At 37.6% G+C, this 12,498-nt stretch overlaps 1 protein-coding gene across 41 annotated transcripts in view; it reads right to left on the reverse strand.

Annotated features, from left to right (window-relative positions):
- CADPS (calcium dependent secretion activator) overlaps nucleotides 1–12,498 on the reverse strand; it is a 471,326-nt gene that overhangs the window by 128,187 nt on the left and 330,641 nt on the right. For 26 of the 41 annotated variants that reach the window (XM_032290346.1, XM_032290356.1, XM_032290353.1 and 23 more), the window contains 3 exons: nucleotides 11,240–11,376; nucleotides 7,666–7,853; nucleotides 5,470–5,628 (listed from right to left, as the gene is read on the reverse strand). In XM_032290346.1, the coding sequence (XP_032146237.1) occupies nucleotides 5,470–5,628; nucleotides 7,666–7,853; nucleotides 11,240–11,376 (484 nt within the window). The remainder of the gene's footprint in view (nucleotides 1–5,469; nucleotides 5,629–7,665; nucleotides 7,854–11,239; nucleotides 11,377–12,498) is intronic. The other 15 variants (XM_032290370.1, XM_032290351.1, XM_032290348.1 and 12 more) reach the window with 1 other exon arrangement.

The following is a 12,498-nucleotide window of genomic DNA, read 5'->3' on the forward strand; positions in this document are numbered from 1 at the left end:
GTCTCCATGGGAAAATCTGCTGTTCTTATGGGGAAAGTCAGGAAGAGAGTCACGTGGGTTAAAAGGAGACAAGTTCCAAAGAGAATTTCTCCTTGGACATCTGGGATGCCTACTTATACTTGAAATTTGTTTGAAAAATTTTCCCACTTTCCCTTCCAAGTACTTCCTATTAAGTAAAGCTGGTTCTTTAAAATTTAGAGAGCATGACTCAGCCATGTGCAAGGCCAGCACTTGCTCAGAACTGGAAGGCCAGCCAGCGACATGCTCATGTTCACAGGTGCAATGATCCTTGTGTTCAGTACGTAACATGAGGCCAACAGTGTGGGGGTGTTTGTTATACCCCATCCATGCCTGCCTGCTATATAAAGTGCTATACGCAGTGGTCAGTAAAACAGAGCTATCTCTACTACACAGTTTTTGCCACTTATCTTTATGGGAAGAAGTGTTGAGAAGCACCAGATATAATGTCAGAGTGTGTGTGTGTGTGTGTGTGTGTGTGTGTGTGTGTGTGTGTCTATATGCCTGTGTATGAGAAAGTAAGAGAAGAGAGTTAGAGTGAAAGAAAAAATTGTGTGTTACTCATTTACTACTAGGAAGGCATTCACCGAAAAGAAATAAAAGGAACCATTACGTAACATGGATTGAAAGGGACGCCCAATATTAAAGGCAAGCGCACAGTCAATAAGGCAATCACTGTGGTCCAGGGGAGAGAAAATAGAGACCTAAACTATGGTAGTGGTATTGAAAAGAGGGAGAAATGGATGGACTTGAGAGATACTTAGGGGTATTGTCAGGATATAGAAAATGAGTTGTTGTGACACACTGGCTGGGGAGAAAGAGAAATCAAGGATGGCTCTTGAGGTTCTAGCTTGGGCAACAGGGAGGATGAAACCACTTACTTAGACATCCTGGCAGAGTAACAGGAGAAAAGTGGGTTCCATTCATCGTTCGGTTACTCACATCCTAACCCGCAAGGGATCACCTAGTCTCTGAACACAGGCAGCATCTTGGCTCTGGATGCATCTCCCAAAAGATATCTTTGGACCACATTTTCAGAGAGTTTTAAGATTCATGCCCTCGTACATCTGCTTTACTCATTAATCTATGCAGCGTAGTTTTGATTGGGGTGGTTGGCATTATAGATTTTTTAATTGCTGATACAATGTACTTTCTACACAGGCCATATGTGAAGAGCAGCGCTGGCATTCAAGAAATGTTAAATAATAATGTAAATGAGAAAAAATTCCAATCCCAATAATAAAGAGATCCAAGGAACATTGACGCAACTTGCAATCATCAGAGCTGTTTGATTGCCTTGTCACTGTGGGACAGTGACCAAAGTGATGCTAATCTAAATGTCGTCTACAAAGAATACTAAAAATATTATGGTGAGAATAAAGTACTGCAACCTTAGGAGCTGATTTAAAAATTAGAAGATGTAGCAATTTACATCTGTGGATTTTATGATCGCCAAATGCAACCAGCTGAACATGCTCACATTTTCCTTTTACTCCCCTCTCTCTTTTGAGAAAATGGGTTCAGTTTTAAAGAGTTAGTTCAAACTAGTTCCCTCAATCAGTGGGTCTTAAACTTTGCTAAATATTTGAATCACTTGAGATTTTAACTCATGATACTTGGGCCACATTCCAGATTAATTAGAATCTCTGCAGGTGGGGCCTAGGCATTGGCATTTTTAGCCTCTTCAAGTGATTCTAGTGGGCAGCCTAGTTTGACAACCAAAATCCCAAATGCGTGTGATCTAAAGACCAAATGCTCTAGAATCATGGTCAACAGGGGTGCTTATTAAAAGTGCAGATTCCCAGATCCAATATTTTTTCTTTTTATTGAGATGGAGTCTCGCTCTGTTGCCCAGGCTGGAGTGCAGTGGTGCAATCTTGGCTTACTGCAAAACTCTGCCTGCCAGGTTCAAGCAATTCTCCTATCTCATCCTCCTGAGTAGCTGGGACTACAGGCTACTTAAAAAAAAAAGAAATTAAAAAAAAATAGCCACCATCCATGGCTAATTTTTTGTATTATTATTATTATTATTGTAGAAACAGGGTTTCACTGTGTTATCCAGGATGGTCTCTATTTCCTGACCTTGTGATCCACCCATCTCGGCCTCTCAAAGTGCTGGGATTACAGGCATGAGCCACCATGCCTGGCCCCCAGGTCCATTTAAGACTTGCCAAATGAAAGTATTTGAGGATGGGACCTAGTACTATGCATTTTATCAAATCCCTACATGATTTATGTGCATGGTGGAGTGTGACTATCACTGCACAGATCGAAAATCAGTGGTAGTACCTGTTATGCTTTTAGACATAGAGTAAGTCTTGTGCAAAAGAAACAACAAATCCATATAAAGGAAAAAATCAGCTAATCACCAGGAAGTTTGGCTTAAAACAGGGTTTCTTGACCTTGGCATTATTAACAGTTTTGGCATTGCTTTCAGGAAGCTCTCCTGTGCGTTAGCGTTATAGGATGTTTAATAACATCCCTAGCCTCTACTTACTAGGTAAAAATAGCACCACTCCTTCCCAGCTGTGGCAATCAAAAATATATCCAGATATTATCAAATGTCCTGTGTGTGTGGGGTGAGTGGGGGAGGGGGGAAGGATTACCCCCAGTTGAGAGGCACTATTCTAAAAAATGCCAAACATGTGGATGGTTCCCTATATCCCAGTGCTTGAAATTATGAACAGCAAACATCTTCCTGATTGACCAGATGTGTCTACTCTTGATTAGAGTATCTTTGATTCACAGAGTATAGTTTTTCATAGAGATGCCATACAAGCTTCTAGAGCAGATGGGAGACACTTGGTCATTGCCTCTTCAGTGGTCATTAATGATTTCTAGCTGCCTGGGAAATGCTGAGTTAATAATAGGTAAAAAAAAAATCTTTTTACCTAATCTGAATCTGGTTTTGAGATCTTAGTGAGAATGGGCTTTATTCAGTTAAAGGCAGTTAAAAGGCAGTTGCTTTCATGAGTCATGAATTCCTTTTAAATCTGGAACAAAGAATAGGTAATATCTCCACATCCAAATGCTGGTCATGTTGGTGAAAGGTTTGGAATGTGGTTTCTCCAATCCCAAAAGCAGTTAATTAGTGCTCAAAGGAGACTGTCTCCTTAGGTGGTATAAACTCCAGATAAACTCTGGTTTTCTCCACAAAGCTAAAATCTCCAGGTAGGCCATATTAATTTTGGCCATCTTCAGACTACTCTTTAATTCAGATGACTGCTGTAGCATCTCACCTGGAAATGTTGAAATAAATATCAAATGACCAGGTTTGGCATCTCACACCATATATAAGTGCTAATCCTGGACAGGTGGGAAGGTAGAGTGGTTGCAAATGGAAGTGCCAAAGTCAGAATATTCATGTTTGAATCAGGCTCAGACAGATATTTGTTATGGAGCTTCAGGCAAGTGACTGAATTTATGTGAGCCTCAAGCCCCTCATAAATTGGGTGAAGGTAATGATGATACATATCTCATATGAATTTAATAAGGATAAAATGAGATAACATATATCAACAGCACTTCATTTAGTGCCTGGAATATAGCAAGTACTTATGAAATGGTAGTAATTATCCTTATTTTTATTAAACTTTATTATTATTTAAATTGCACCTTTGAAAACACTTTTATTTATGATCCTGAAGATGGGCTATTTCACTTGTTACTGTAATCCATAGAAGAGAATTTTAGAGGTTAAAGGGATATTACAGATACTATAATTCAGTCTGCTCACTTTACGGAAAGGAGAAAACTGAGGCACAGAAACGGGATCGAATACTCCCAGATTTACACAGAATAGGCTCTAACCCTCAGGTCCTCAGCATACAAGTATAGTCCTGGTGTAGTGCAAAAGGAAAGAGCTTTGGACTTAGAACATCTAGGTTTGTTGCTTAAATTTACAGATGTTTGATTTTATCATCTGCAAAATAGATATAAAAGTAGCTGATCTGAACATTTTATAACAAATGATTGAAAGCAGTTTGTAAACTGTAGAAAGCTACACAACTGCTACTTACTATTATGATTTCTTCTTTATTAAAAAAAAGTGCCCTGAAAACATAGATTCTGAAACACACACATAAGCCTCAATGGGACCAATCAAGATCATTTTGGTTAGTTTTTCATGGCATAAGAAATAGATCAGGTTCAAGCAATGTGCCTTTCAACAGTGGCCATTTGTTCTCTGTTCTGCTTGGATGTTGAGCCTTCCAAAAGCAGCACCTTGGACAGCAGCCAGGAAGACTTCCTCTCCGAAGTCTTGTCATTTTGTCAGACCTGACCTTCAGGAACCTACAACATTCTGTATGCACTTTCTTCCTAATTGCAAGTTACTGTTGCCTTGCAATCTAACTTTTACAGTGAAACACAAACAGAAACTGCATTTCACCTCTATCCTTACATATTGCAGTGAAGGAGATGAATGGCGCATGGAATAGGGTTTTCTTTGACCTTCACTATGGGACTCGCATATACTGATTGACAGCCTGCCACATTCTCTAGAAAGCAAAAGTTTGCATTTTCATTTGGCCTGTCTACAAGCGAACTGTATACATTTCAGGACTTAGGAATATTCAGTGAATAAATTTATAATGAAGAAGCATACAGCATACATGCTTGAGAATTTTGGGTAGCTTGGCAATGCCAGGATCAGAATCATCAGTTCTAAAACCACAACAACAACAAAAAACTTTAAAATGTTGTTATTAATTTGGGGTGAGGGTACAAAAGGTGAAGAAGGACATAGAATAAAATTGTAAATAATTAGTGAACCTAGTTTAAAAGGGAAAAAAGGTCACCAATTTGCCAATTTATAAAATCACAAAGAAAGGTCATAGGAAACAGGACAGGATAAACAAAGTTTTAGAACTTAAAAGTGGCTCACATACCGATGTTTAAGTGATTCTACTAAGAAGCATTAATTTAGCAATAGAATTTATCTTGTGCCATTATTGCAAATCATTATTTGAGATGAATTTTCTTTTATGAGATGAATGTGGAACTAATGGGTATTTGCTGAAAATGATGGCCCTACTATAAACGTATAGGCCCATCTTATGCCAATCCATTTTATTTGCTCCTTAAATATATTTAAAATTATAAAGCATGGGTTGCTTGTTATGAATGGCTTGGTAAGGTACCAGACCCCTAACTAGATGCCACTAAAACAGCAATCTGACTCACAATTCTGTTTACATATTGCTTAATTAGTCTTTTCAATATGAACGTGTTTTAAAAGTCACCGAACACTTGACTCAAATTTAGTCCCAATACACAGCACTTTTGCCCATTGCTAGGACTTTTTTTTTTAATTGCACCTTTGAAAATGCTTAAAGAAACACAGACTTCAGGATTACTCAAAGCTTGCAAAGGTGGAAGTGATGCATGGATGGAGGCTTGGGGAAAGGGTAAAGATATTACAGAACACAAGCCAATACACACATAACTTACCTTTTCTGCTCTTGATTTGCCTGGGTTTTGGAATCTTTTCTTTTTTTCGATTCCTTTTTGGTATCTTTTTTAGCCTCTGGTTCAGGTGGGGAGGGAGTTTTGCTCCCTTCAGGGTCTATATTTGGTGACAGCCCACTAAGGTACGCATGCATTTGTTGACTTTGGAGGGGGTAGTCGCATGAGGCATGCACAGAGTGTGACCAGCCATAGGAGAATCAAGAGCACACGCACATGCATAAACAAAAGAAAGAAAAAGAAGGATGCATGAAAAAAGCAAGCACAAATGCATTCAAATTAAAATAATAAGAAAAAAAGATGCAAACTTGCATAAGGAAAATCAGAACTGAAAAGAAAATAAGAAATCCAAAACTGTTTCCATGACAAGATGTATAAACCTAACTGTGAATCAAGTGGCAGTCTTACAATATGAAATCCAGACAATGTGTATCATAATTCATGATGATGTTTACCAGGGAGTTTACAAAAACACTTCATTATTTTGTAACACTTTCTTATTCAGTAACATATGTAGAATACAGTGTGACAACCCAGAGAATATAATGCAACTTCTCTCTCTCTCTCTCTCTTTAAAAAATTCAGTCCAAGAGGCTGTAACAGATAGTCATCAAAGTGTACATATTTATAAAAAGCAGAATTATGCACAGATACCCCCCAGGTATCAGAGTTTTCATGAGTATCTTTTATGCAAATAAAAGGTCACGTGCTGGGCTAGCAAACCTTATAACAATGGGAGGTGATGATAACCTTGTTGCCTGTTAAATATTCAAACCTACAATGCTATTGTTATCTAGCTCTAAATGTTGAAGTTGCATTTTATAAAAATACACCAGCGCTAGAAGGAGGAAAAACACAGAAAAATCCTACAGAGATTTCAGTCGTATAGCGTGCAAAGATGAAGATGACTGGCACAGTTCTGATTTAAAATAAATGTAGTCAATTCTGGATTCTCCCACATGTGGATTTCTCCAGAGCAGTGAGTTTTGCATCAGAGGCTGGGTTTCTGAAGCCACCTAGTGTTCCCTGGGTGTGGCTTTGCTGGCTGTTGGTTGGGGAACTTTGGGATAATACAGGCTTGTCTTCATACTAATACAAGGCTACATACATTGAGATAGTAAACTAACTGGCTGTGGCAGCGTGGAAATTTATTCCATGTCTCCAGAGCCATGGCAATGTTCTTAAATTATTTGCTGCTTTGCATTATTCAGAACATGGATCTTTTCCTCCAGGAGCTGGGCAAGGTCTAAAGAAAGAGAGTACTTAGTACAGAGTCAGGAGACTTGATGTTCTGGGCTTGTATATAAAACCTACAAAATGAAGGGGTTGATTAGACTGTGATCTCAAAAGTTCTTCCAGGCTCTATGGTTAAATTAAAAGTGTTATCATCATCTTTGCCTTCCAGCTTCACCTAGCCTGCTTCAGCTCTGGAAATGTACTTGGCTTCCTCCTTCTGCAGGACATTTGTACATGCTGTTCCTTTTGCCTGGAACCACACAACTCCTACACATGCTTTAGTTCTCAGCTCCAGCATCACTTCCTCAGGGAGGCCCTCCTTGCCATCTTGCCATTCTGAGTCATGTTTCTTTATTAAATTCTGTCATGGAATTTTATTCCCTTTCCTCAGAGTCAGAGTGCCAATCTGAATATAATTCTGCCCTTGTTTGATGTCTGGCTTTTACTCACCACATATACTAACTGTGTACCAGAGTGACTGACACTAAGGAAGTCTCCATTAAGCAATTATGGAATAAGTAACAAAAATAAAGGCAAGTATTTATTGTTTTTGCCATGTTTCAGATACTATGGTGAGCCCGTTATATGTACTTGCATTCTCTTGACAATTCCAGGGGGATACAGTCATCCCATTTTACAGATGAGAAAACTGTGGCACATAGGGCTTAATTACCAACCAGGGTTATTGCCAGTAAATGGAAGAACTATGATTTGAACCTGGATTGGTCTAACTTCCGAGCTTGCCCTAGAAGCCCTGCTTGCCATTTATTTTTAGAAGAAAGTAAGTTAGTGCCCTTTGTGTGTGTGTGTCGAATGTGTATGTGTAAGTGTGTGCATACTACTGAAGGAATGATGACAAACAGATACTAAAAGCAAGACTAGCCATAAACCATTGCCAGTGCCTTTTCTTAAGGATCACCTCTAGACACACAAACACCCACTTACCTGTTCCCATGGACATGGGAAGCACAGAAGGCAAAGCTGTAGTGAAGAAGGGTGGGGTCGATCATGGCGCCATTTTCTGCCCGTTCAAGTAAGTCTCTGAGGTAGCAGAGATGTCGGTGACACCCCCGAACTCCATTTCGGGCGCAATACTCGTCTAGTACAAACACCTGGCCAGGACTGAACCAGCCCTATATAAAGAATAAAGGAGAGACTTTCTTTTAAATACAGGTTGTTTTCTGGGGAGCTGCTAGAGTTGGGCTGGAGAAGGGGACTGAAAAATAACCGGAGCTAATACTCAATGATTGACTATTATATGTCAGCCACTGTGCACAACACATTGTGGTTTAGTCCTCACAATGGACCAATAAGGTACATTCTGTTATTCCTGTTACATGGTTGGAAAGATTGAGTGCAGGGAAGACATAAAATTTCCTAGTGAGTGATGGAGCAGGATTAGCAGACAGCATGACTCCAGAAACAGTCTTACCTATTGCTCAAACACTGAACCATACACGTTAAAGAAGTACTGGGGTGGGGTTGTGGCAAAGTCGTGGTTACTGATAAATAGGAAATCATGACGTTAATGCTCTACATTGATATAGAACTTTACGCTTAGCAGAGAACTTTCAGATGAGCCCTATAGCAACTCTGTAAGGTAGACAGAGGAGGTTTATTTCATAGACATGAAAATGGAAATCCTGGTTGTTAAGTGACTCACACAGATAATACAAAACAGAGGCAGGACTCAAATCCAGCTCTGTCTTATTCCAAGTCTTCTTGTTTTCTCTATTCTAGAGCATGAGGAAATTTTAGGGTTGGTCTACATACATGCCAGGACTTCATAAATCCTTCCACTTTGGAAGGAGTGTTTTAAAAATTTTTAAATGAAGGTAATAACATAAGTCTCCAAAGAGAACAGCATGACTTAGTTTTCAAGTTGTGAATCAGATATAATTCCATTAAACTGAGAGGAACTTCTTGGACTCTGGTTTAGAGTTTTATTTTCTCTTCTGGTAATTGTTTGTATTTTTATTATTTATTTTGCTTGCTATGGGACCAGTCCAAACTCTGCTATACAAGAGAATGGGAATTCAGATCTCCAATTTAGAGCAGATTTGGTGGCATGATGAGATGGAAATTGCTACTCCCATTGTGCACTTAAGAAAACAGGTGCTCAGAAAGGCCAAATGAGTTGCCATTTGGGCAGAGCCTGAAATCGAATTGCATTTTCTGGTTTCAGGGTCTGTTCAAAGCAAGAAATAAACCAATTTAGGTGATATTTTGTAAGCTGGAAATTTGGGGCTATTTTAAATATAAACTTAATTTTACTTTGAGGGTCTTCTCTGAGTCATCTTTTGAATATTGCTCCATCTTAGGGGAGAAAAGGCAAAAAGAGAAAGCAACTAGGGGCCAGGTAGAGGCCACAGAAGTACAGCGAGAGAGGCCTTTGCAACACTCTAATCTTGTATTAGGGATCTGAGAATCTTCAATTGACAACATGCAGCTCAGTGATGCATCCAACGAAAGACGGCATCTTTCCTATTTCAAATTATAAGTTACTGCAGAGGGCGGAGAGTAGTCGAGGCAGTGGGCTGCCCCTATAGGCAACTTCTTTGCCACTCCATCTGCTACCCCAAATGCTAAATCTTAGAAACAACACTGCTGTGAAAGATTAAAATATATTTTCTACGACTCAGATGACACCAAGTCTTTTGTAGATGCCAAAATAGCTGCTTTGAAAAGAGTTGAAGAAATATCAATTAGGAACTCAGTCGAAGACACAGAAAAATTTATGTATCCCTGCTGGTCGGTCTCCAAAACTAACTGAAAAAAAGATTGTAATAATGAGAAAATGGAATATATAGAGGCATGAGATAAGGTCCTTTTAATTTCTGTTATTTTCTGAAATTTTGGAATAATGACTAATATATACAGGTATACAAATGGGGAAGGAAGCTGTTTTATGCTATTCATAAATTAATTTTAGATTTTGGACCATGATGTTAAGCCTATAAGTAACTAATGGAAAGCAAGTTTGAATATTTCATTTCTGGTCTAATTTATAAACTCTTCTTCACAGTGAATCTTAAAACAAAGAAAATTGTTTTAAAAAATGATAATGTGAAAAAAGTATTGAAAATAATGTACCTCAAAAAATTCCTTAAGGGAATAGTGATTATATACACACGGGAATGATTTAAGTTCAGAGGCATATTCTTACAAGTTTCATGAATGCCATTTATAATTATGTGAACAATCACATAATTGTACAAAACACATTTGGGAAAAAATTGCCTTGCAATGCAAGGTAAGCTTTTTTTCTTTTCTTTTTCCTTTCTTTTTTTTTTTTTTTTTTTAAGTCAAAGTGATGTGTTCCTTTCCAATTTGGCAAAGTTCAGATTCTTTTGATGAAGGAATTCTAAACCTGAGATAATCAATGAATCTTTCATGAGATACAGATTAATAAATTATTCCACATAATTCTGTTTCTGTTTTTAAGACTATTTTATCTATAATTTTTTTTAATATCTTGGCTTTTAGTACAAAAAATAAAGAAATTTAAAATAAAAATTAGTCAGAATAGAGTTAGGATATAGCTATGTCATTTAGAGAAGTATATGTATATGTCATTATACATATTAGTATCAATAATATGTTAACCCTAGTTATTATATAGTATAAATATTATATATATTAACTTCAGTGTTTAGAATCAGGGATGAGAATTTTCCTGTATATAAAGACATTTCATCTTTTTCTCTAATCTTTCCCATCTATAAAGTGGGATTAATAGCATACCTTTAAGAAATGAAATAACAATTTATGGCTTGAGAAGGAAGTTGGGTCTTTTTTTAGACTTTCGAATTTGATAGTTTAAAGCCAAAAATGTATCTTCAGAAATCCAATAAAGATATAATAGCACTCCCTTGAATTTAAATCATTTATATCTAGCTTTAAAATAGGATTTCAGGAAATATTGATACCCCTGCTGGATAGATAGCTGAATTTCCAAATATCTAAGCACCATAAAAAAATTCTCTCAAAGGGTGAAAAAATGCTGTGAATATTGTGAAGAAAAAAAAAAGCCATCCAAACAAACAAACCCAAATCAATTTAGCTTATAAAAAATAAAGTTTATTTACAAATCATTTTAACCTTTAAGAAAATACACAGAGAGAATACATTCATTTAATGAGATAGGATTACCAGGTCTGGGATGGGGAGGGAAGGGCATCGTAAACTCTAAGCTACTGAGGCAATTTTTACAAATTCTCCACAAGCAGGTGCCAAACTCGATTACCCTCTTGGGAATATTTCTCATATAGCAGCTGAAAAGGGGGAAGCTAAGATAGGGAGGCTGGGGAATTGGATCTGTTTCTACTGATAACTTCCTCCCGCTCAGTCTTGTTTCTTTGGTAAGTAAAACTATCTCAACCCAGGAAATCGGAAACACATTTATAATTGTTAAAGGGATTTTGTAATGGAGAAAAGAGCTTCTGACATAAAGGTAGAGAAATATTTAAATGAAAAAAATGTAATGTTTAAATTGCTGTAGACCAAAGAATATACTTGCCAGGCAAGAATAGGAATCATTAAGTCTGTGATCCAAAGTAAGGCGTTGTACCATCTCAAAGAGGGAAGCGTGGTCAAAGTTACAGGGGTTGGAAGAGATAAATTCATCCATGCCATGTTTTTGAGCTCTATCTGCGTCTGTTCATTTATACATGTAGAGAGAGACACAATTTAGAGAAACACATCACATTTTCTTTGACATTTCAAATACACAGGAATTCACTAGACATTATGAACATTAGCTCTTTCCCCATTGCTTCCCACTAACATCCCCAAGATATTCTTTTTACCTCCCATTGTCAACTTGCATCACTTACTGGTGAGTTTATTGCATTTAGGCAAAAATATATTGGCATCAACATGTTTATCAAATGATCACATTTCCAGTGCATTTATGTTGTTCTTTAAAAACTAAGCACAAGACCGTAAGTTCGCCTGCATTTCACCAAACACTGAAAGCAGATCGGATCTTTGCTTAAGATAGCCTATTTAGCTTTGTAGGTTTTTAATAGATTCTGCCATTCCAGTGGTTATGTCTACATCAATTTCTGTGCAATTATTGGGATTATCTGGAAAAAGGGTTATGCTGATTTTCAGCAGAGTGACAATATTTGTATCCTCTTCTTCCAAATCCCTGTTGCCAATTTGGTTTCATAAAAGGTTTGAGTCCCCACCCTCCAAAATTAAAAAAAAAAAAAAAAGATTTCCTTGAAACCTGGAGATTAAGTTAAATGGGAATTTAATTTGTGATAATCAAGGACATTGCCTTATAGTGTGCTTACTCAGTTAGCAAAGCTTAGGAAAGAGACAAACAGATTTACTCAGCAAGGGCTATGATCTGCCATTTATTGTGAATTGATAGTCTCAATGTATTCACACTTTTCCTTACGGGGTGAAGGCTGTAGGCAAAACCTCCTAAGGGCTAACTGATTAATCTCAACATGTGTAACTAAAATACACTATACTCAACTGGCAAAATAACTCAGAGAATTCAACTCGCGTGTGACCAGGCAAATCCTAAAGAGGCAGGAATGAAGGTGCTCTCCATTAAAGAAATTGGCTCACTCCACCTCATCTTTACTGACTCTCCTGATATGCAGACTATGGAGAAAAAGAATCTTATATCAAATCAAGCAAAAGATTTTATCCACCCTCTTGCATGCAACATTCTACTGGAATACAGGGACCTGCCAGGAACTAGCAATGCTGTCAGGACACGGGAAAAATCGATTTCTGACTTGGGAGTAGTTTGGGTAATAT

The sequence above is a fragment of the Sapajus apella genome, unplaced genomic scaffold (assembly GCF_009761245.1).
Source record: "Sapajus apella isolate SASKATOON/1434 unplaced genomic scaffold, GSC_monkey_1.0 scaffold23, whole genome shotgun sequence".
Classification (NCBI taxonomy): Eukaryota; Metazoa; Chordata; class Mammalia; order Primates; family Cebidae; genus Sapajus; species Sapajus apella.